The sequence below is a fragment of the Talpa occidentalis genome, unplaced genomic scaffold (genome assembly GCF_014898055.3).
Source record: "Talpa occidentalis isolate TD23 unplaced genomic scaffold, MPIMG_talOcc4v2.1 talOcc4.14, whole genome shotgun sequence".
NCBI lineage: Eukaryota > Metazoa > Chordata > Mammalia > Eulipotyphla > Talpidae > Talpa > Talpa occidentalis.
In genome coordinates, this window is record NW_023601433.1 from 40,197,150 (window position 1) to 40,221,497 (window position 24,348).

General features: G+C 46.0%; 1 protein-coding gene across 1 annotated transcript in view; it reads left to right on the forward strand.

The window, feature by feature from the left end:
- The first annotated feature begins 4,375 nt into the window (after positions 1–4,375).
- PARP1 (poly(ADP-ribose) polymerase 1) overlaps positions 4,376–24,348 on the forward strand; it is a 38,730-nt gene continuing 18,757 nt past the window's right edge. The window contains exons 1-8 of the mRNA XM_037510345.2: positions 4,376–4,641; positions 9,468–9,633; positions 13,499–13,614; positions 14,999–15,213; positions 16,834–16,933; positions 19,014–19,130; positions 19,817–19,993; positions 23,250–23,397. Coding sequence (XP_037366242.1) covers positions 4,522–4,641; positions 9,468–9,633; positions 13,499–13,614; positions 14,999–15,213; positions 16,834–16,933; positions 19,014–19,130; positions 19,817–19,993; positions 23,250–23,397 — 1,159 coding nt within the window. The 5' untranslated portion in view covers positions 4,376–4,521. The remainder of the gene's footprint in view (positions 4,642–9,467; positions 9,634–13,498; positions 13,615–14,998; positions 15,214–16,833; positions 16,934–19,013; positions 19,131–19,816; positions 19,994–23,249; positions 23,398–24,348) is intronic.

Genomic DNA, 24,348 nt, shown 5'->3' on the forward strand with positions numbered 1-24,348 from the left:
CTGCAAAATCCACTGAAGGCTTTTCATCTGTGAGAATTGACAATGATCCTACCAGCCTGAGATGATGGTTGCACGACAAAGAGACACAGGGTGAGGTCTGAGAGGGTCCTGAGAGCTGGAGTTCCTGTCCCTGTGAGGTTTGGTGCATCGCCATGCCAGTAGAGCTTTGTTCAACAAACTGGAAGCTTCCCGAGCCCCATACTGTTAGGATTTTAATAGATGCCCCCTCACAATGCATGGTCAACTGTTAACTCCATTTCCAGACCCTCTTCCCTTTCTGGAGAATGGGGGTGAAGGTGAAAATGAAAATTCCAATCTTCTAATCATGGCTTGGCCTTTCTGGTGACCAGTTCTCCATCCAGGAGCCCATCTAGAACAGGTGGGCTCATTAGAACAAAAGATTCTCTGAATGCTAAATTTCAAACTTGGGAATCAAGGATTTCAGGAGCTTTGTGCCAGGAATGGAGGATAGAGACCAAAATATATATTTTCTATTATCTTAGTGCTTCTAAGCAAATACCATTGTTTGTTTTTTGTAAAAATCCTATTTTATGGCCTTATAGTAAGGCGCTAACAAAGTAATATTTTTGGAAGCCCTTTGTAAAATATGAAAATCCGCATGTGTGCAGCAATATTATTAAAAAGTTGGATTATGTGAAGGAAGTGCCATGTATGGGGTTCATTCATTCACAAAATTTTTTTGAGAGCTTGAACTGTTTCAGGTACAGAGGTTACTACAATAAACAAAACAGACAAAACCTCCTGCCCTGTGGAATTTACATTCTGGTGAGAGAGACAGATAATAAGCCTCTTCATGTGTATAAAATATGTTGTTAGGAGTATTAAGTGCAAAGAAGAATATAAGGTGAGCAAGGAGATGAAGACGGGGTATAGGGATGAAGCACCTTAGCGGGTGTGGCAGGTGATATGTGAGCAGAAACAGAGTGAAGGGGTGAGCTGTGTGCTGGGGAGGTGAAGACTGTTTCCAGAAAAATCAATGCAGAAGCTGTGAGTTGGGAGTGGGCTTGAGGGGTTTGAGGAACAGCAGGAGACCCCTCATGCTCTAGGCAGTGGGAATATGGGTGAGGGTGGCAAGGAAGTCAGAGAAGTGGCAAGGGTCATTCTAAGTGTTATAAGAAGCAGGGAGGTGAGGTGGGGGGCTGCACATGTGAGCAACACAGGTTGAGATCTATAGTGACTTCATTTGCTTACAGGGGAGTGAGACTATAGGAGGCTGGCAAGGAAGGAGACCTGGCAAAAGACTATTGCCGCGGACCAGCACAGCAGTGAACGATGAGGCCGTCTCAGGGTTGAGAGAAGCGTGCAGGGTGGTCAGGGAGTCGGCGAAAGAAATGACAAACACACTTCAAGAGAGAGAAAATCTGAGTGTAATTTTATTTAAGTTAGTGGCCAGTATATATATGTTTTTCTAAAGGCATAGGATTGGTTATCAGTGAACTAAACCAGTTGGCCCATAGGTTTAACTTATTGACAAGGCAGTGATTTATGTCCAGAGTTACATTTGGATCTAGGCACATTCCTAAGCAGTCAGACCATTAGTTTTGTCTTTTGTTTTATATAATTACATTTTCTCCTAGCTAACCACTAAATTCCTTAATCATTATTAATTATAACAGGTGCACTTATTATTTTTTATGTAATAACACTTTTTCATTAAGGATCAAAGCTAAGGAATTTTAACATATAACAGAGCAATTATTCAACTATCAATTTTGTTGTTACACAAGGTTTAGTGGTGTTTCATTTGAGTCATCCTTGTTACTAGATTTCATATGTTTCTTTAATTTAGCAATCAATGACCTTTATAGAAGAGAAGGAAGAAGTTTTAGAAAGAGAGTGAAGGGATAAAGTTTGTAGGTCTGAAGAGACGAGATAAGGCTCCTTTTGGTCAGCATTCTTGTTGATAGGCATCTGTCTTATCTATGTCTTCAGGGAACTTTGCTGTACTCCCCTGCCCTGGTTCCTTGACCATGGCGAAAGTCATTAGCCCTAAAGGTCACTGCAGGGGGAGGTGCAGCAGACTATCAGGGAACCACAAGAGATAATGGCCTTTCAAACATGGGTATTTTGGGGGAAATGGCAGAAAGGGATGTCAGGAAGTCAGGATTTAGTGGTGGATCAGATGTGGGACATAAGAGAAAAAGGAGTCAGGTTCGATTCCAAGTTGTTTTGGCTTTAGCAATGTGGAGAATTGTGGACCATTTCCCGTGATGGGAAGCACTAGTAGGGGTTTTAGACATAGCTGGAGAATTATGTAAAACACCCAAATAGCATATAGCTGGATCTCCTTAGTACCCTACAGCAGAAATTAACTGCTCTATGTCGACCCAAGGACCTCTTGTAAATCCACAGATTTTTTTTTAAAAGATTTATTTATTTATTTATACAAGCACTGGGTACAGTCAGAAGCGCGGGAGGGTGAGAGAATTCACCAGAGCCAGAGGGGAGAGCAGAGCAGGCAGACCAACGAAGTACACTGCTGAGGGGAGCAGTGGGCGGCAGGAGAGGTCTGCGTGCCATGTGGGACGCTCACCCAGTGGCCGGGGATCGAACTGGCGCTGCAGAGGCTACAGGCAGCCACGCAACCCAGTGCTCAACCGCTGCACCACTGGGGAGGCCCCACAGATTCTTTTTTTTTTTAAGATTTATTTTATTTATTTATGCATATAAGAGCTGGGGTGTCACAGGCCAGAGATGGGAAGCGGTGAAGGATTCACCTGAGACAGAGTAGGGAGCAGAACAGACGGATCTACTAATACACTGCTGAGGGGAGCAGTGGGCAAGACAGGCGAGGTCTGCTGTGCCATGTGGGTAGCTCCCTGGCCTGGGATCAATCTGTTGCTGCAGTGGCTGCTGATAGCTTCATAGTGCAGAGACTTGACCCCTTGCACCTCCAGGGAGGCCCAAGTCCACAGATTCTTGAACCTTAAAGGCAACGGCAGCTTCCAGAGAGACTATCAGGCAAGTTATTCCAGAAGTCAAAACAAAAAGGCTCAAATTCCAAATCAAGATGCTTAAATTACAGAATTGATTGAATCAGTTTAAAACACCTGACTTAACCCTCCTGCCATTAGGGGAAAAACCTGGGATAGATACTCACAGGACAAGGTACAGGGAGGTGAAATGAACAGACCCAGGGTTATATGATGTTTGTATGTTCCTTCTCTTTTTGCCACATCAGCCAGCCCCACTGACTATCGGGTTATAAGGACCAGAGTTGAGGACATTCTGGGCTACTCAACGGAGGGTATCTGTGACTCACAGTAACCAATTAGAGACCCAGGGACAAATATGCCTGGCTTCAGATTTAGCCTGCCAATCAACCTGCTGAACAGATTTTGGTTTTCCCTGCAATTCTTGGGTAAAGTCAGAATATGGAAGCCAGAGTGGGATCATATGTTATCACCAGATATGTGACCATTTAAAGATGACATAGTTGTCAACTGGGAGGTGGAATGATCATGACTTCTGATTTGGTTAATAAGGAAATATCTTATTTGTTCCACCCTATATTTCACTTACTCTATTTCCTTCAACATCCCTAACATACCTACAGGTCAATTTAGGATTCTGTCTGTGTCTCACAACCTACTTGCCTACTCCACATCCACGTCTCTTAAGCTGCTAACTTTCTTCTTTCTATTAAACACGTTTTATGAGTTTCTTTCACCCATTTTTTTTTTCTTCTCTAAAGCAATGCCAAATATCCTCAAATGCAGCTCATCCCTTCCATGTTAAATAAACAAGGTAACAGGCATAGGATTTTTTAAAATCGTTCCATAAAAATACAGTTATACATTAAATAACAAGATCTAGAAGCAGCAGGACTCAACTACTGCAATTTCAAGTAGTGATGAGCTTAACGGTATTTTGAATTCTAACTGTAAAGTGGCATGAAAACATCTGCAATAACGAATGCCCGCAGTCACAGGTATTTGTATTTAACAGAAATCTCCTTGGGCGCATCAACCACATTCCCCAGCCAGTCCAGCAATTTCCAGACCTGCCCGCCCTCAGGGGAAAGAGGACACACTTATTAAGAGGGGGTGGGCATTAGCTGTGAGAACTGGGGACAAAATGGTTAAAGGGGTGGGGCTAAGCCCTCCCAAGAGTTCCGAGCGCAAAGACGCCCAGCCTCTGACGCCACCCGCCGCGGGCTAAACTCGCGCCGCCGCCGGCGCCGGGGAAGCCCCGCCCCGCCCCGCCCCGCCCCGCCCCGCCCCGCCCCGCCCCGCAGCCGCCTGACCGCGCACGCGCCGGCCGCCCCTTCCCCGGAACGCGAGCGCCGGGGGCGTTCCCGCGGCCAGGCATCAGCAATCTATCCGCGAGCGGCGGCGGTCGGCGCGGCGTGGTCGGCGCGGCGTGCTTCTCCGACGGCTCTGGGCTCCCAGGCGCCTGCGGGGAAGTGACCGGGCGGCCGGCGCGCCGTTGACGAGGCGGCGGCGCGTCTCTCCAGGTCGCGGCGGCGGGCTCCCGGGCCTGCGGCGGCACGAGGAGGAGATGGCGGAGTCCTCAGACAAGCTCTACCGGGCCGAGTACGCCAAGAGCGGGCGCGCTTCGTGTAAGAAATGCAGCGAGAGCATCCCCAAGGACTCGCTGCGGATGGCCATCATGGTGCAGGTGCGGCGGGGAGCGCCGCTTTGTGCGCGCCGGGCGCCTCCGCGTGTCCGGTGGGGGCGGGGGCGCCGGCGGCCGCTACCGCCCCGAGCCGCGCGAGCGCTGCTGCGGCCCCTCCTCGGCCAGTGGCCCGCCCGGGGGACCCTCCCGGAAGGTTCTGCTGATCTTGCAGGAAAAGCCCGGGAACTGCAGTGTGGGGCTGTTCGTGCCTTTCGCTTCGTAAAAATAAGGAGCCGCTTCTATCCTTGTTTCTGGGTGGTGGAGTTCTTGTTTGTTTTATGCCTAGTGTGCGTGGCCTTTTGAAGCTAATCTAATTTTGACCTACCTTGTCCTGGAAGATTTCTGCCCTACATTGATGGCGACTTGCCCGGAGGATATTTTTTAACGTGTTTTTGGTTATTTTAACACCCACTTACCCTCATTTTTTTTTAATTATGCAAAGCTATGCAAGTCTGATATTTTTGTATAGTGCGTTCACTTTGGGCCTAATTTGTGGTTTAAAATATATTGCCCCCAAACTTTCCGGGTTCAGAGATAGGTTCTTTTGGTAAATTTGCAGCTATCCGGTTTGAGTAAGACTGACTGGAGGCAGGGGTTGGGGTGGGGATTCCATTCCTTATCTCGGTGTTTTAATATTGATAGATTGAGGGTAGGGATCCCCCTGCAGTGTACCCTGAGCTTAGAGATAACCAGCCTGGATGCAGACTGTCTATGGGGTTAAGGTGCTGGGTCTGAAAGCCCCAGCTAAGGTCCAGGGGTCCCTGACTTCTCCACTTTTCCAGTTTACTCATGTCTGCCTATATGACCTGAGTTCACTGCCCTCCCTATCACCAACATAAAGTTACCTGTTATCCAAGCCCAGTGCTTATGGTAAAGGTAACTTGGATTTTCCTCCCTGCATTGGAGCAGTAGTGTTATAGGAATAACCACATAGACCTTGCTCGATTTTCAGTACTTAATGGGGTGGGGGGATGTGTGGGGGGTAACACCAAGCATCAAATGTACTTACGTTCTCTCATTTCATCATACCAGGAATTGGGGCTACTATCTTATATCCTCAGGGCCTGCACTCCTCAGTAGCTGGCACTTAGATATTCAGTAAACACAGAGCCCTTAGCAGTTTCCTGGCATCTGTGTTAGGTAGGAGGACCACAAAGAGAGACTCCGCCCTTGGCACCGTTCATTTTGGGTAAAGAGAGAATGGCTGCTGTACAGCAGTGGCTGCCTCCTGATGGAGCTGTGCGGGAGGCGCTGAGAAGTAGATGAGGGTCTAGCTCTAACAGTCTTTGACAGTTCATCCTAAAATTATTGGCAGCCTGGTCTTTTAAAGTTCCCTCCTACTGTTATAGGGCAGGGAACTACTGCAATTTTCTTAATTTCTGGGTCTGTGGGATGGCAGGTTCAACCCAAGATATCCAAATATAGTGATTTTTCGTGTCACTTTACAGTGTTTGGGAGTTCTCAAAATATTGTTTACACTCATTACTACTTCAAAATCACAGCAGCTGTTAGAGCAGGTATTAGATCTCGTTATTGAATGCTTTAAAGCGCGTGGTTTACGGTATCCCAGTAAAGTTTTTAGTGTTTTGATAATTATTTCAATATAATTGGTTCCCTTTGTGAACATGTGTTTTCTTATGCATTTTAAAATGTTACTCCAATAAAGGGACGTCCATGGGCTTCACCAGACAGCCAAAGAGGACCTTGTCCAATTGACAAGGACAAAGCCTAAGTACCTCCTGTGTTGGGACCCTGTAGAATAAAGAGGAGCATTAACTGTCTGGGGGAGCCTGGAACAGCTCCACTGAGGAACCGGTTCCTGAACCAAATAAAATTTAACATTCTGGGCCCTCATTTGGCCAATTTGGTGGTGAAAGAAATTCTTTATTATTAAAAGAGAGAGTGATTTTTCTGTAATTGTTATTGGGTATGGAGTTTTGATTCAGAATGTAAAGTTGGTCTGGTAGGCTGAGATGGTGGAGGCCTTTCTTCTCACTTGGATTTAAATATCTGCTTTTACATTTGTATGGGAGGATTGTTCTCTGACTACCTGCTACTTGGCTGGCGGGCCCTGCAGCTGACTCCAGGGGACCTGCTGGACCTTCCAGCCTATTGACTTGGGAGGGGGTTGCCAGTGGGTAATGGGGGAGGGTGGGTTGAGAACAGGTAAGTGGGATCCCTTACCGCCTGGTAACTGTCATTCTGGTCCCTGTGGACTAGGTGAGCCATTGTAAGGCCTGTTTTACACTAAATGAAATAGACTGAGTGGCTGAATGAATCCCCTAGCACTTGGTAAGTGCTCAGCCAGCATCTGCTAAGTACACAGCCCAAGGTTCTCTCTGCTCCTACGTAGTAGGGGAGATAGTGCTACCACCTTGGTCTGTTTTCCTTGCTGCATTAGTCTCAGTTCTAAAGTAAAGCCTTGCTTTGGCCAAGGTTTTTTCCCCTTGGGATCTTTATATTAATGACCAAATTGGGTCTTTTTGTTAATGCCCAGAAAACCAAACTGAACCACAGGAAATGTATTTACATGGAGGAGTTTATTCGAGATGGCCATCATCTGGGATAGGGCACCCCACAAAAAAAAAACCAGCTCCCTGAGTAGTGGGAGCGCTGAGAGTATATAAGGGGTGAGGGAAGAGCAGAGCTTTGTGTTTCCAGGTCAAAGGAGGGTGCTGGGCATTCTGGTGACATGTGTCGAGGTGTTGGACTTTCCCAGGAAGGTGTTTTCTCAGCATTCTGTAGTTGTTTCTGATGCCACTATGAATCCCACAGGGACACAGAAATCTATTAGGGATGTAACACAAATTGCAAGTTCCCAACAATGCAGGTGGATCCAGTTAACAGTTATCATGAGGAGGGGTAAGAGGAGAGAACAAAATTAGAAATAATTCCACTTTTAATTTTTAGTCTAGGGGAGGTTTTTTTGCTTGCAAATTGTGGGGGGGGGGTCCACTTGTATGTACAGTCCCCCAAGCTTGTGCTGTGTGTACATCTTTGGGTAGCTCCTCCCAGGAGCCCAGCACCAGCGGTTGGGGGCACAGCACCCAGACCAAAGCTTAATGACAGGTGTGGGGCACCAGGAGAGCCAGAGGGAAATGCCACAGCTGTGGGTTCACTTGTGGAACAAAGCCACTGAGCAGGCCCTCCTTTGCATAAGTTTTGCTGGACAGATAGACAAAGGGCACCAAGCATGAAGACCCAGGTCAAGGCCACCGCAGGTGAAAGTTTGGGAGTCAGAACATGAGTCTGCTCTCTGAAATGCCATTTGTTGTAGGGTTTGGGGAAAATAAGTTTTCCACATCCTTCCTTCTCTCCAGAATACTTGGGGCCTTCAGCAGATACGTTTTAAGTGTCCTCCCTCCATGAGCAAGCTTTGCCAGGTGCTAGCAAGGCAGGTATCATGGCCCGCAGGGTATTCTAACCCCTAACCCAGTTCCAAACACACGCAGACATGGGTCACTCAAATGTTTCAGTCTTGACTGTGGGGAGGGCACCTAAGGGGAACCTGAGGAAGTGCTATTTGCTCTGAGTAGGGCTGAGGAGTTGTCTGAGCTTGGAAATAACTGATCCTGCTATGAACCCCCGGTTGCTTGGTGCTGAGGAACTCTTGAAGTGTCCCAGCTTTAACCTTACATGTTATTATCAACATCCAGAAAGAGGGCTTTTTGGGAGACCTGTCACTGCTTTTATAGACTATTTCCCCTGTCTCCATAGCGCCATCCTGCAAGTTCTGCAGGGTACTTATTTTAGTGCCGTGTTAACAGTTTTACTCCATTTGCATGACGTTTAATTTTATGTTCTATAAAAGCAGGTGGTGGGCCTCCCTTGCCTCTCAGAACTGTTGGTGTATTTTTAAAGCAGCTTTTCCTGCTGGGCAGTGTAGTGGAAAGGACTCTGATGTCAGATTCAGGTTGGGGCTGATTCACTTGCTGCCTGTGCAGCTTCCCTCACACACACCTCTGAAAAGGGGTTCCCACCCAGAGGCAATTGTGAGGTTACACGTGATGGCTTGTGGAGGACCCCAGCACCAAGTCAATGGGTCTCACTCTTGCCTGGCACTGTTACCACCCCCTGTGAATCCAGGGGAGCGTGAGCCTGGCACTGTCACAGTGAAAGTCCACTGCTCTCACATCAGCCCCAACCCAGGTGGAAGCAACAAAGGAAAGAAAGTCACCGTGAGTAGAAACCACCTTTCCCACATGGCTGGACTTCACATTTCCTTCAGAAGGAAATGCTGCTTCCTGGGGGCCAGGGAGTAAGCTGACAGGCTAACCACAGGACCTGTATCGGCTGCCCTCTAAGTTAAATCATTCTGATCACGTGAGTGTGACTGTTGCAGACTTCACACTTTTTCATATTTTCTGTCTTGCTCATTATCATTGGTGGTGTTACTGCAGAGTCACTTAGAAACTTTTCTAGGATGCACAGACCTGGGTTTGACTGAAGCCGTGGTCTCTAATTCTCCTGGCAGACATGGTAGGATGGGGACACAGCAGCGTCCGTGTGTGCTTGCATTCATAGCTCTCCGAGACACATCCTATCTCTCTGGAATGCAGCGGTGCACAATTAAAAGGCACCTGGGGCTGAGGTCTAGAAAAGTCTCCTTTCCTGTGTTGCGAGTTCTCAGACTACAAGCTTTCCGGGGAGGCAGGGACGACGTGGAGGAGACATGTGGAACCAGATGCTCACTTTGTACCCAAGCTGTGAAGGACTTAGGCAAGGCTGTCTTCTCTTGACCAATAAGAAAACAGTGGTTTAATATGTTTAGCTGCTGTGGGCTGGATTGAAGCTAGTTGGAAGTTAACTGCTCATTTACCTCCCTCCAGTCACCCATGTTTGATGGAAAAGTCCCACACTGGTACCACTTCTCCTGCTTCTGGAAGGTTGGCCACTCTATCCGGCATCCTGATGTTGAGGTAGATGGGTTCTCTGAGCTTCGGTGGGATGACCAGCAGAAAATCAAGAAGACGGCGGAGGCTGGAGGAGTAACAGGTATTGGACAAGTTGATTGTGTATTGACAAGTTTACCCAAAGGCCATAGTTTGCATTAGAGATTTCATAGTGTTGTAGATTCTGTGGATTTGGATGAATGTGTAATGACATGTTTTCACCATTGTAGTATCAGTCCAAGTAGTTTCACTGCCCTAAAAGCCCCCTGTGCTCTGCCTATTCATCCTCTTCCTCACCTTGAACCCTTAGTAACCAATGTTTTAATTTCTCCATAGTTATAATTCTTCTAGAATGTTATCTATCTGGAATCTTACTGTATGTATTCTTTTCATATTAGTCTTTCATTTAGTAATATGCATTTAAGCTTCCTGCATATCCTGATAGCTCATTTGTGTTTAGCACTGAATAATATTCCATTGACTGGGTGGACCACAATTTCTGTTTTGATTCACCTACTAAAGATATCTAAGATGCTTCCAAGTTTTGGCAGTTATAAATAAAGCTGCTGTAAACATCCATGCAGGTTTAAGTGTAGATGTGTTTTCGACTCCTTTGGGTAAAAACCAGGGAGTGTGATTGCTGGGCATGTGATAAGAGTATGTTTAGTATTGTAAGAAGCTACCAAACTGTCTTCCAGAGTGGGAGCATTTTGCATTCCCACCATCAGTGAAAGTGCTGTTGCCCCACATCCTCACTAACATTTGTGGTGTCTGGTTTCCAGGTTGTGGCTGCTTAATGGTGTGTGTCAGTATCTGGTTGTTTTAATTTGCAGTTCTGTAGTGCTTTATGATGAGCATCTTTTCATATGCTTATTTGTATATCTTCTTTGGTGAAGAGTATGTTGTTCAGATATTCTGCCCACTTTTTGTTTACATTCTTGAAGAGTCTTAAGAATTCTTTGTATATCCTGGGTGACAGCCTTTTAGCAAATGTATCTTTTGCAAATATCATTTCGCAGTCTTCTCATCCTCTCTCACAATACAGACATTTACAATTTTAATGAAATTCAGCTTATCAATTACTTCTTTCATGGATTATATCTTTGGTGTTTTATCTGAAGTCATCACCATGACCTTGGGGTCATCTAGATTCTCTCCTGTATCATCCTCTAGGCGTTTTCTCCTTTTGTGTCTTACATTTGAATCTATAATCAATTTAGATCTAATTTTTGTAGTGCGTATAAGATGTCAGATTCGTTTCTCTTTTTTGCATGTGGGTGTGTCCAGTCATTCCAGTAGCACTGTTTCAAGGGCTGTCTTTTCTCCATTGATAGCCTTTGTTCCTTTGTCAGAGATCAGTTGACTCTATTTCTGTGGGTCTGTTTCTGGGGTCTCCTGTCCTATTTATCTGTGTTTGTTCTTTCACAAGTTCTGTGCTGATTTCTGTGACTCTCCATAAGCCTTGAAGCAGGTAGTGTCAGTCCTTGGGCTTTGCTGTTCTTCATTTTCCCGTTGGGGTCTTCTCCCTCTCCATATAAACTATCTCAAGTCCGTTTCTTGATATCCACAACTTAGCTCTGCTGAGATGCCTTGAAATTTTAAATAGTTCATTTCTTTCACTTTTTGGAGATCTTCTGAGTCTGCATTCTCATTTCTCTATCTTCCTAAACTTGACCCAGTTTAATGTGTTCTTATGACTGGAGGCTGTCAGTGGGAACATCTGTGATCTTCCCTGCATGGAGCCCTCTGCCTGTGCTAAACTGTTCCTCCTTCTGCGCTCCTTCTTGCAACTGACAGTGTGTTTGTCTCTAGAAACGGAGAGACCAGAAACACAGCTCAGAGTTGTGAATAAAATTAATAGTAATTTTGCCAAGAAAGGATCTAGAAAGTGTGTAGATTTTAGTAGAGGGCAGATAGGAAAACAAAATTTTGTGTTCTGTGGTTGTTTTCCCTCTTGTCTTCAGGGTTGGGGGGATTATTCATTTTGGTGCCAAGTATATCTAGTTATGATTTATATTTATAAAATTATAAAATTTTATAATTGAAGATACAGTAATTTTACTGTAAATGTGTTTCTTTTGTGAAACCCTCATTGTCATAAAGTTAAGATACTATGTACTAATTTTCCAGAGATGTTTCATACAGAGAGCCTAACTTCCAAGTATTTGGACATACAAAAATTTTAATTATCTCAGATTCTATAGTTCAGAGACACCATCTTTAAATTGGGCTGTGGGCAGGGGTGGGGACCCCTTAGGACATTTTTTTCTGTTCAGATACTGATTCGGGGGGAGGGGGGGTGTATGCATGAGTTTTTTTCCCTTTTCCTGCAGAATCTTAATATTTTTTAAATGCTTGCTCTTTTTTTCTGGTAGAATATACATAACGCAGTATTTACTATGAGCATTTTTTAATGTTCATTTCAGTGGCATTGAGTACATTTGTGTTGCTGTGCAACCATCCAGCTTTGGAATTTTGTCATCTTCCCAACCTGAAGCACCATACCCATTCAGCACTGACTCTCCCTTAACCCCGTCCCTGGGAACCTGTGTTCTGTCTCTGAAATAGGTGCCTCATACGAGTGGAATCATAGAATGTCCTTTTGTGTGGGGAGGACTACGGAAGCACACGGAAGGTTCAGGGCCTTGGTGGAGTTCCTGAGACCACAGATTCCACATCTCTATAGCCCCTGTGGACTGTCAGAAAGGCAGGACCTGCCCTGTGTCCAATGTCTTGAAAAACTTTAGCTTTTTTGTCAAAACCAAAGACCTCATAACTGTAGGTCTGTGTCTAGACCATTATTAAGACCCCTGGTGGGGTCTGCCGGTGTCCTCTGTCTTGATAACTGTCACGTTATAGCAAGTCATGAACACACATGGATTGATTCCTCCCACTTTGTTCTTCTTCAATATTATTTTTACCTTTCTAGGATCTTTGTCTAAATCTTGTAACAGAATTGTCGATTTCTTCTTTCAGAAAGTTTGCTAGAAATTTTGCTAGAAATTTGATCAGCATCTCATTGAATCTGAATCAAACTGGGGGTAAATTTCTTATTAACAATTGAGTCTTCCATAAGCAAAGGCTTGTCACTTACAGTGTAGGGGTCTTGCATAGCCTATTAAGTTCATTCTAAGTATTTTGTGTGTTTCAATGTTGTATTAAATAGTGGGTTTTAATTCCCTTTTCCAATGTTTATGGCTGGTATATGGAAATATTTTGTGTACTGGAAATATTTTGTGTTTTGCAAATTTGCTGAATTCACCTAGTAGTAATTGCTGGGGTTTTTGTGCCTTCCTATGTAGTCATGTCACCTCCAAATAGAGATGACTTGTTATTTTCTAAACTTGCAGCTTTTATTTCTTTCTCTTGTCTTAATGCTTTTACTAGAACCAGCAGTGCAATGTTGGATAGAAGTGGTAAAAGAAGACATCCTTGCCTTGAAATTTTTTATATAAGAATCTAGCTTTTGCCCCAAATGCTTGACCACTTATCCTCAAAATTATTTACCACATATTTAATTTTTACATATACTTATATCTAATTCTGTGTCAAAGATACTACCTCTAAATAGGCACTTAAATTTGATAAATGCAAGTGTAATGATTACTAGAAGGTGGCATTGGAATTTGGTGTGGTGTTAAGACTTTCTTATTAAGCACTTGATCAGTACTTTCCAAAGTGAGGGAGAAGGGATGCCTAGGAAATGGAGAGAGGTGGAAGATGAGACAACTACCTGCTACATTGTGCTGCTTCAGAAAGGATGAGAAAGCTTTTTATTTCATTGCCAGAAAAGTAGCTCTGATTACCAACCTCAGTTATTAGAAGCAGGTGTAGATGAGCTGGACCAACTGCAGTTGTCAACCCCCGGTGTTGTCTGAGTGGGAGAATCTGGGGGACAGATGGAATAGGGACTCTCTGGGTCCACACAGAGACTGTTGAGCTGAGCCTTGCTGTTCTTGGTTCTTCAGGCAAAGGCCAAGATGGAGTTGGTGGCAAAGCAGAGAAGACGCTGGGCGACTTCGCAGCAGAATATGCCAAGTCCAACAGAAGCACGTGCAAGGGCTGCATGGAGAAGATCGAAAAGGTGAGGGTGGTGGTGGGGGTCAGGTGTCTGAACTTGCTGGATTTCCTGTATTAAATGTTGTTGGATAGCTCATGAGTAAAGGGAAAATGGGGGCTTTTGGTGAGCTCAGCATCAGTGGTTAAATACAGTGATGATCTTCCTGGGAATGGGAACTGACACTGGCTCTTCCTCCAGGTCCTTCTGACAGGTCTGGCCCTAATTACTATTGGATTCAGGGTGAAATCCACTCTTAGGAAACCTGGTTGAGTATGGAAACACTTAAACACAAAAGGTCCCTTCTGGCCTCAGCAGTGACTGGAGGAAGGCTGTCTGTGCTGTGTGGTAGGATTAAATTTGTTTAATCCGAAGAAATTCATTAACCAGCTTTTCCTATAGTTCTAGTCCCTGAAGAGTGACAGCCAGTCATGTAAAATGGACAGTGCTCTGAGCATCCATGGACATGGGTGGGAAGAAGGGCAGGCTGTGTCCTCCATACTTGGAGCCCTCCTCTCGTCTTCTGTAAGCACTGCGATTGATTAGTTTAAGGATTTGCTGGAAGGTTTCTACCTCCCCAGAGTTACACAGGAAATTGAGGTGCACCCTTGGATGGAGTGGTAGGCCTGTGCCCTCCGGCCTTGTCACTCTTCTCTAATCTTACATAAACACTGCATCTGATTATTTAAGGCAGGGGTTGAAGGTTTCTGCCTCCTCAGAGTGTTGTATAAGAAATTGAAGTGAGCCAGTGGATATTTAGGAAGGAAAAATACTAAGTTGCTAGCTCTTCTCCCGCTACCTACACCGAAAATTTGAGGAAAGAGTTCTAGCAGGAACACTAAGTACAGTTGATCGTTTTCGATAGTGTCGGTGCCCCTCATGCTGAGTTTTCTGGATCTGGGGCTCACAGGTATGAAACTGTCCTAGGAATATCAGGCCTAGAGGTTGTAAACCTGGGCAGGATGGCAGGATTGGGTTCTAGCCTGCAGGCTCAGCCACATCTCTGCAGGGTCTTCAGGTGTGTAGAGAGACAGAGTCCATGGCGGGGAGAGGGGTGTTATAGAAAATCTACTGGCTTGGGGGCTGCTGCGGCTCTTGGGCCTGTGGCGTAATATCCTAGGTGTTGCTGCTGGCTCCACCCTGACACACTCTATTATGTGTTCTCTGACTACTCCTAAGCCAGAACATTTTCAGGAAAATGTTATCACTTTCTTACCTGCCCAGGTAAGTAAGTAAAGCTGGAGTTGACTGACTTAATGGGGATGCTGACACACAGTCCCAGCACAAAACTTCCCACAGCCCTTGCATGCCCTTTGGTGTGGATCTCGGGGCCCTAAGCTCATGCCATCCCTGAGCCCTGATATTTTACCATCCTGCCTTGTGTCTCAGTACCACATGTTTTTTCCTACAGGGCCAGGTGCGCCTGTCTAAGAAAATGTTGGATCCAGAGAAGCCGCAGTTAGGCATGATTGACCGTTGGTACCACCCAGACTGCTTTGTGAAGAACAGGGAGGAGCTGGGCTTCCGGCCTGAGTACAGCGCAAATCAGCTCAAGGGCTTCAGCCTCCTCACTCCTGAGGACAAGGAAACCTTGAAGAAGCAGCTTCCGGGAGTCAAGAGCGAAGGGTGTGTGGAGGACTATGGAAGCACGTTGGGGGTTCCATGAGGGACTTGATGGAGGCCCTGAGACCCACAGATTCCACATTACTACTGTATCCCCTGTGAACTGTCAGAAACCCTGGGACTGCAGACACAGGCCTGGTGGTAGCACAGTTCTGCCTTGTCCCCAGCTGTGAGAGGAGGGCAGGGCCTGCAGGGAGCTCCTATCTCCTCCCCATGCATAGGCAGAACCAGCTGGTCCCATGTCCCACGATACTAACCCTGGATATAGATCACTTTCCTGCCCTGTCTTAAGTTTACCCCTCACCCGGATCAGTCACTGCAGTCGGCCCCTGCATGACCCATTTTCATATCCCCAAGGCACCCTTGTATGTGAACACATTCCTCTGCATGTGGGTCTCTGAGAATGATGCTGGCAGAATTGTGACCATTTATCAGTGGGTCCAGAAGGTCCCTGGTTTAGAACTCAGAATTTTGCAGTTTGGCTGGTATTGACATTGAGGATGGGAAGACCCCTCAGTAACTTATCTTGAGTTGGTGGGCACTTTTCCTTTTTCCCGATGCTGGTTTCTGGGCTCTAGAGTTGGTAATCTGCACACCAAGGGAGTTATGCCAGGGCTTTGGCACACACCGTGTGCCCTGGACAGTGACTGTGGGCTGAATTAGGGCCGTGGGCACCTTGACCTCACCATCATCGACTAGCCATAACATGTTAGTTAAAATCTACCATTTCATTGCATAGCAGATGTGGCCCTGGAATGTGTAATAAAACTGGAAAATCAGACCCATCCATTTAAATCCTCGGGCAGCGCAGCATGTCTGTAGGTGTAGGAATGCATAAGTCCACATTTTTGTCACAGCTGAAATTGAGCGCTTCGGTGTGCTAGGACTGTGCTAGCCCATTATATGGGATATATTATTGCACCACCACTACGGTCCTGTTAGGTAGATGGTACTCTTTTTTTCCCTCTATTGATGAGGAGTATACGGGTTTGAAGTCAGGTCTCTGACAGTTAAAACTAAATGTTAACCACTGTGTCTTTCCTGCTCTTTTTGTAAGGGCTGCTGAGCACCCTCAGTGCCCTCCCACAAGATAGGGCTGATATTACAAGATATTTACTGCCAGACTGAGGCAAACTGGCCAGTGCCTGCACAGTCTTGTTTGCACTCTAAATGGTAGTGAGATCCTCCTGAGAATGACCTCTGGGCCTTGTAATTTAACTTGAAAATCGTAGCCCCTGGTATTCATGGTTTTTTTCTGTCTGCAGTCCCTGCCCCTCACAAAATGACTTAGTTTTAGCATATTCCCTGCCAGGATATCTCATTTGCACCAAGAGATACATGTAGTTTCTGACATCACATGGGGCTGAAGCCCTGGATCCTATGCTGGCTTGTAAGGCCTTGGAACAGCCCTGGCTCCTCTCCCTGGTAGCGGAGTATGATGGATGGAGTTGGTTGTGAGTACTGCAGATAGTATTCTGAGAGCATCAGGTGGAATGGGAGGTGCCCGTAGGAGTGATGAATATGAGCAAGGCCTGGCAGACAGGAAAACTAACTTGAACATACCATATCATCCCAAGTCACTGAGTTTCAGTTTTATCTCTTACCATTCTGTGTCTCTGTCAGAAAAAGAAAAGGTGACGAGGTCGATGGGATAGGTGAAGTGGCAAAGAAGAAATCTAAAAAAGAAAAGGACAAGGATAGCAAGCTAGAAAAGGCCCTCAAGGTGAGTTCTGAACTGTGTGTGTCCATTTACCATCCTGTCTCATTTCTCGTCCTCATTCTGAGAAGGAAATTCAAAATAAGTGTCCCATTTAGCAAGTCCTTTAGCATTCCCAGGTGGATAGCTGTTGTCGGAGTATGGCTTTTCCCCCTAGTTGGTTTCTTTCCTCTTTGGAAGAAATAGTTCTTGCTTGAAAGAGTCCATGCACTCGGTGTGCCATGCAGGCAGGAGCCGAGCCACCTGTCCGCTGCCTCGTGGGACGGTAGATTTGTGCTACAGCGTGGGATACATTGCTGCACCCTGGGCGTGTCAGATCACTTCATAAACATTGTCAACTGAATATGAAATTAAAGTGTACCAGCAATCCTCAGCATGGAGAGGTAGAGATATTCCGTGTTTTGTAACAAAGAGCTCTCATTAAGAAAAGCGGGCTGAGTGCAGCAAGGTGGGGCTGTCTGCAGCCTCTACATTGTCAACTGAATATGAAATTAAAGTGTACCAGCAGTCCTCAGCATGGAGAGGTAGAGATATTCCGTGTTTTGTAACAAAGAGCTCTCATTAAGAAAAGCGGGCTGAGTGCAGCAAGGTGGGGCTGTCCGCAGCCTCTACAGCATGGGTTCAATGCCAACCGGGGAGAAACCCACATGGCACGGCAGATCTCTCCTGTCTTGCCCGCTGCTCCCCTTAACAGTGCTTTCGGTCCGTCTACCTGTTCTTTTCCCCGCTCTGTCTCTAGTGAATTCTCTCACCCTCCCGCACCTCTGGCCTGTACCCCAGTTCTTGAATAAATAAATCTTTTAAAAAAAAGAAAAAGAAAAGAAAAGCAGTAGAAGGCATGTAGTGATAAAAGAGGAGAAAACTAGTATTTGACTCAGTGGTCACTAACCAGAAAATACTGGATGTTTGGGAAACTAGAGGAGAACAGTCAGGCTCTTCCTGGGAACATGATTTCTATGAGCTGTCTGCTTGGCTCTTTCATGTGAGTATTTGCTTTTTGCCTGTGGTATGAAAATTGGAAGCAATTTCTGATTTGGTTCCAGGTGGATCTTGGATCAGAATCACAAATTTGGTGGATTGTCTTTCAGTTTTAAAAAATGTCATCGTTGTACACCAAGTCTGGCTGCAGTAGACCTGCAGTGCTACTTATACTTAGTCTCTTGCCTTCAGTTGGCTTGGTGTTCTGTCTCTCTGCTGTAAGAGACAAAAAGAAAGTCAGAAAATTTAAATTCCCCCAGCCTCCCCACCCTGGCATGCTGTTTTCTGCTGGTGCCATGAGTTGTCCTCTTGTCCCCTCGTCTTTGTAACCCATGACCCAGCACATGGTGCTTCACAGAGAGGGTGATAGGGAGAGAGCCCTTACAGTGAACCCACGAGACAGCCACAAATGTGTGGTACAGTTAAAATCCTGCTCATTTGGTGCTGAGAAGGGGCCTGTGGGCCCTGCATTTTCACCTCTTCTGCAGAGGTGGGATCTGAGGCAGAGATGTGAATTATTTGCCTCCTAACCTAGTGTGTGGGGAAGGCTAATGCCCTCCTTGGCCAGGTGAGCATCAGGGTATGATAGGTGCACCAGGAAAGGGCACGGTGCAGGTAGGACCAAAGACATTTAAAATTCCATTTACAGGAGAGTGCAGATCTATCCCTGCGTGAAACTGTAATTCACTATGAAGGACATCAGAGATGCTGGGAACCATCCCTACTCTTGCTTTCAGATGCGTGAACAGTGCTTGCCCTGCATCCTTTAGGTGCCAGGTGTTGGGCTGGGGGCAGGGAGATCCACCGAGTGCTTCTGAGCTCTTTCTGTGTCTCCTGGGAGTTGTGTCTGAGGGATTGGTTCCAGTGACTGGTGCCTGAATTCCCCCCTTCCCCTGAGTGGATTCCCCACCTCCCCCAGTATTTGCTGAGAAATCAGGTTTGATTTGAAATCCTCAGGAACTCTCATGAGACTAGCTTTAGAGGGGCAGCTCACCTGGCTCACAGAGATATGACTGGAGACCAAGCAGCACTAGGGTACAGTCTTCCTCTGCTAGGGTTTCCATCTTTGAACGGAGCTGGTGCCTGAGCTGTTGTGTCTTGTCTGTAGGCCCAGAATGACCTGATCTGGAACATCAAAGATGAGCTGAAGAAAGTGTGTTCAACGAATGACCTGAAAGAGCTCCTCATCTTCAACAAGCAGCAAGTGCCCTCCGGGGAGTCTGCGGTGAGCTGCCTATGTTAAGCGAGACGTGGGGGGTGGCCAGGTCGTGTGGCATGATGGTCCTAGAGGAGTATGGGAGGCCCTCCACTGATTCCTGCTTGTGTTGCCTGTGAGCAGCGACAGTTGGTGGCTCTGCTGCATGTTCATCACCATCGTGGTCACAGTTTCCCTGGCCAGGCTCTCAGGTCCTTCCAGACGCTCCACATGTAAACCCATGATGGGGGTTTTGGTGAGCCTGAGGAGAGCCACGTTTGCCTTATGTCTTCATGCCACATCACATACTCTGACCAAAGGAGCTTCTTTGCTGCCTTCTACCCAAATCCCCAAGGACTTTGAGATGTGCAGGGGAGTGGGGACGCCCTCTTAGGAGGCAAGCCCATTTTCCAACCGGACCCTTCCCTGCTGCCGCTCTCTTCTATGTGCAGTAGTACTAGATGCTTTGGGCTCTCCCTTTATTTTTGCATCTCAGTTTTGGGGAAGTGGCAGGAACATTTCACGCATAGAAGTGTCTCCTGGAATACAAAAACCCAACCCCAGATGTAAACCAGCTTCTGGGGTGGGTGCTACAGCTCATCAAGGTGAGCATTCAGAGTGATTAAAGTCTGGTCAAATTCTTTACCCCACATTCGAAATTGTCCTCTTCAGTAGCTGCCCTTTTCCTCTCTGATGTCTTTCTTCACTGGATTCAGATTTTGGACCGAGTGGCTGATGGCATGGTGTTTGGTGCCCTCCTCCCCTGCGAGGAGTGCTCAGGCCAGCTTGTCTTCAAGAGTGATGCTTATTATTGTACCGGGGATGTCACTGCCTGGACCAAATGTATGGTAAAGACACAGACACCCAACCGGAAGGAATGGGTGACCCCAAAGGTAAGTGGTGGGATGGTGGGGGGAGGATTCATTCTGGGATCTGTCGACAGAAAAACATGGTCCACCTTCTGGGCTTGTCCACACTCCATTACTGCAGTGTAGTGTTCCTCAGACAAGAAATCCTCATAACCAAAATACAAAATTATCTTAATGGTTCCATATATTTGCAAAGTACACAAATTTAGAACCAAAGCACCTTTACTTGGAGTACAGGTTTATCCACTTGGTGTAAAATACTCTTGCTTGCAAAGAACATGAATATTTTCATTTTATTTCTGTTTGTTGTGCACCGCATCTTTGCCAGGAGCTGTTGTGGGTATATAGGGACATGGTGGTGAACAAATGGGTGATAAATCTTGCCTTTGTGATAGCCTTCTTCTTAAGGTTATTTCCTTCCCTTAGTGGTGCTAGAGGAGTAGGGTCCAGATTTCAAGTATCTCCTATAATTGGTCTTTTTTCTTTCCCCCCCAATGGAACTACATACTGAATTCCTAGAATGTAAAAAGAAAAACCTCAATTCAATTGGGCAACCTCATTTGGAGCCTTGCTGGCAGTGGATTTTGGGGTAGTCTTATTTATGGAAGGACTCACCCTGTTCCCCCAGACTCAAATGATCTGACATCCGACTACTGGGGTACATTGTAGGTCCTCCACTCGCTGGGATTTGGGATTTGATCTTCATCCTCAAATTCCTATTCAATATGCTTTGGGGTTGGGAGTAAGCATTTGGAACAGTGACACTCAAGTAAGTGCTCTGTAATTGTCACCCTAGCGTCCCATGGACTCATGAACTCTAAATATCTAAGACTGGACAAATTTTCCCCCTGGCCCTCTTGTGCTTGTTGATGTCTTGCTTCTCTCTTCATTAACATCACATTCCCTCCTTCCCAGTCTTTCCCCTATACTTCTTGAGTATTGACTCAAACAAATCTGACGTTGTCATTCCTCTCCTCTTAAAAACTTAGTGACTCCCCATTCCTATAGAAATAATTCCCACCTTTTTTTGAGTTTGCAAATGTTGCAGATTTTTTATGGTATTTGAATCCTTTTTATTCTCTTTGAGAAAACAGTAAGATAATAAAGAATACAAACTATTCTACATATCAGTTATACAGCACCATTTTATCGTTTGTGTTTTTTTCTTCTTTCCATTTTTACGTAATCTATATATTTATAAATGGTTATTTCTCAAAAGGTTCCTGCATACTGGCCTTCCTGGTGGTGCAGGGGTTAAAGTCTCAGCACAATCCAGCTATCACCACCCACTGTGGCACAAGTTCCATCCCCTGCCAGGGGTATAACCTACACAGCACAGCAGACCTCTTCTGTCTTGCCCACTGTTCCCTCAGCAGTGTATTTCAGTAAATCCATCTGTTCTGCTCCCCACTCTGTCTCTGATGAATCCTCTCACCCCCGTACCTCTGGCCTATACCCTGATTCTTATAAGCATAAGTAAATAAAAATAAATCTTTAAAAAAAAATGGTTCCTGCATATGCCGGACACTTTTTCAGATTGAGAGTGCATGCTCTCCACATGACATCACAGAAACACATGCCTCATTCACTGTTTCTGTTGGCCCCTGGACTAGGCCTAGATTCAAGGTCAAATCCTTGACTTGGCCCCACACCATCTGTAATTTTGCTCTGCAGCCTCTCTTCCTGCCACCTGGTTCTTCTCTAGTATAATTCTCAGTACTTAACCACCCCACACCCCATCCTGCCTCTTAATTCTTCATACTTCCAGCAGCTGGCTGCTACCACCTGGGGTTCCCTGTGTATTGTGATGTGTTAGACAAATGCCTTTACTTGCTTTTTTAGCTCCTGGTTGGGTTAGCAGGTCACTGCCTCTAAGGAGCCTACCCAGCCTTCCCAGTCTTACATCACTTAGCACACCTCAGGTTTAGAACTTAACTCCTGCATTCAAGTTTGGCCTCATATATCTGACTCAAAAGGCTGTGCTTTCTCAAGGTCAGAAACTGTCTTTCTAACCTCACTCTGATAATGTGACACTTGTTGGTGCTCTGTACATGTTGGAAACGATACTTTTGGCATCTGAGAATGCTCAAAATTTTTTCCAAAATTAATGGTGACAGACCTCCTCTGTGGCACAGTGGGTTGAGCATAGCGCTTTGAAGCTGTCCGCATCCTCTGCAGCACAGGTTTGATTCCACACCAGCCAGGGAGATTCCCACGTGGCGCAGCACACCTCTCCTGTCACGCCTGCTTCTCCCCTCAGCGGTGTATTTCAGTTGGCTGCCTGTTCTGCTTCCCACTCTGTCTCTGGTGAATCCTCTCACCCTCCCGCGCCTCTGGCCTGTACCCCAGCTCTTGTATAAAAATAAACAAATCTAGGCCTCCCTGGTGGCACAGGGATTAAGACGCAGCCTATGAAGCAGTCCACAGCCACTGCAACACGAGTTCGATTCCCGGCCGGCCAGGGAGAAATCCACACGGTGGGACAGACCTCTCCTGTCTTGCCCGCTGCTCCCCTCAGCAGTGTACTACGGTCCGTCTGCCTGTTCTGTTCCCCACTCTGTCTCTGGTGAATCCTTTCACCCCCTGCATCTCTGGCCTGTACCCCAATTCTTGTATAAAGATAAATAAATCTTTAAAAAATAATAAAAATAAATCTTAAAAATAAAAAAAAAATTTTAAAAAAGCAATGGTGATAATGTTCCCCAGACCCAAAATAACCCACCAGTCATACCAAAATAGGAACCTTCTGCTTTCACATAGCCTGTTCCTCTTTTGTCTAACTGGTATTCACTGAACATTGGAATAGTAGAAAAAGGCTCTTTATTGGATGAAGCGTTAGGAACATAGAACTGTGATAGTCCCCTGAGTTCAGGTCTTTGCTGTTTATCAAGTGACTGCTTAGAACAAGACCCACTGTAAGTCACCAGGATGAAGATGAACTGTGAAGATTACAGAGAAGGGAATTACCCTGATTTCCTTTAGGGTAATAGTCCCTTACCCAGCATGTGTACAGTGTGGGGGGCTTTTGGTCATGGGGTAGATGTGTGACCCCAGAGGGACTTGTTGAGTGTTGAGGCCTGGAGGCTGGAGGAGGAACTAAGTACTGATTTTCCGTAATCCTGAGTTTCATACTAGAAGACACACAATGTCCTATTTTATGTTTATTTATTGAAAGAAGAAAAAAGGAGATTCATTAATTTGGATAAGCCAAATCCCCTTTGCTCTACCAGATAGTTAAGAGAGAACTGGTTTCTTAACTAAAACTCTTTTAATTCTTTAGGAATTCCGAGAAATCTCTTACCTCAAGAAATTAAAGATCAAAAAGCAGGATCGAATATTCCCCCCAGAGACCAGTGTTCCATTGGCAGCGGTGCCCCCACCCTCCACAGTCTCAGCACCCACTGCTGTGAACTCCTCTGCTCCTCCAGGTACAGCTCTGGGGCAAACCTTGGGCAGGATAGGCTGGGATCCCCAATCTTGCAAAGATATTTTTCTTCTGGGTTCTCTTACAGACCTTCAGGAAAACCTTGGTCCTGCCCTCTGCTCCCCCCGCCCCACCACCATCACCACAACTCCCCAGATACACACACACACACACAGAGCAGGAGGAGGAAGATGAGGGTGGGGGGCTTCTAATAGGCCATGTGGGCAACCTTACCCAGAGTAGCATTTTTAATACCTGCCTAAATGCGTTAAAGAGAAGCATTGTAGATCTCCCTCCAGGACTCACCTGCCAGCTTCCAGGTACAGCTCTGTACCCAGAGTTGATTGAGGCTTGGGTCTCTATTGCATAGGGACCTGCTGTATATATTGTCTGACAAAGGGAGTTACTGATGAATGTTAGTAGAAAGTTTTTCATGCCAACAGAGATGAGGTCTCTGGGTTTTGCTGGCAGGAGAGATCCTCTGCCTTTGTTCACTTAGACACTTGGTGTAGTCTAATGGTTAAGCCACAGTTCAGTCTAATAGTTAAGTCAAACAAGGGTTTGGCCCTGATGTGCACTCCTTCCTTCCCCTGGGGAGGGGGCGTTGTGTGGTCATCCTGAGTTTACTCTTCTGCTTGTCACCTGGATCTAGGTGCATGTGTGGTTGGCCAGGCAAGTACTTTGGCCTCCGCTCTGAGGGGTCCCTCGCTTGTAATTCACACAAATGATTATGTCCCCATCTCCACAGCCATTCTTCAGTTAAATGCCAGTGGTGTCCTTCACAGTCCTTCAAATACCTTGAAGGACTTCAAAGGCATTTCTGATTCTAGAAATGTATTACCATTTGCAGTAAATATAAGGCACACTCCTGTCCTGGGGCTTTCTGGCCTGGGACCAATGCTGGACACCAGGGTTCTCAGTGCAGTTGTGCTGACCAAAGCTCTGAGTGACTAAC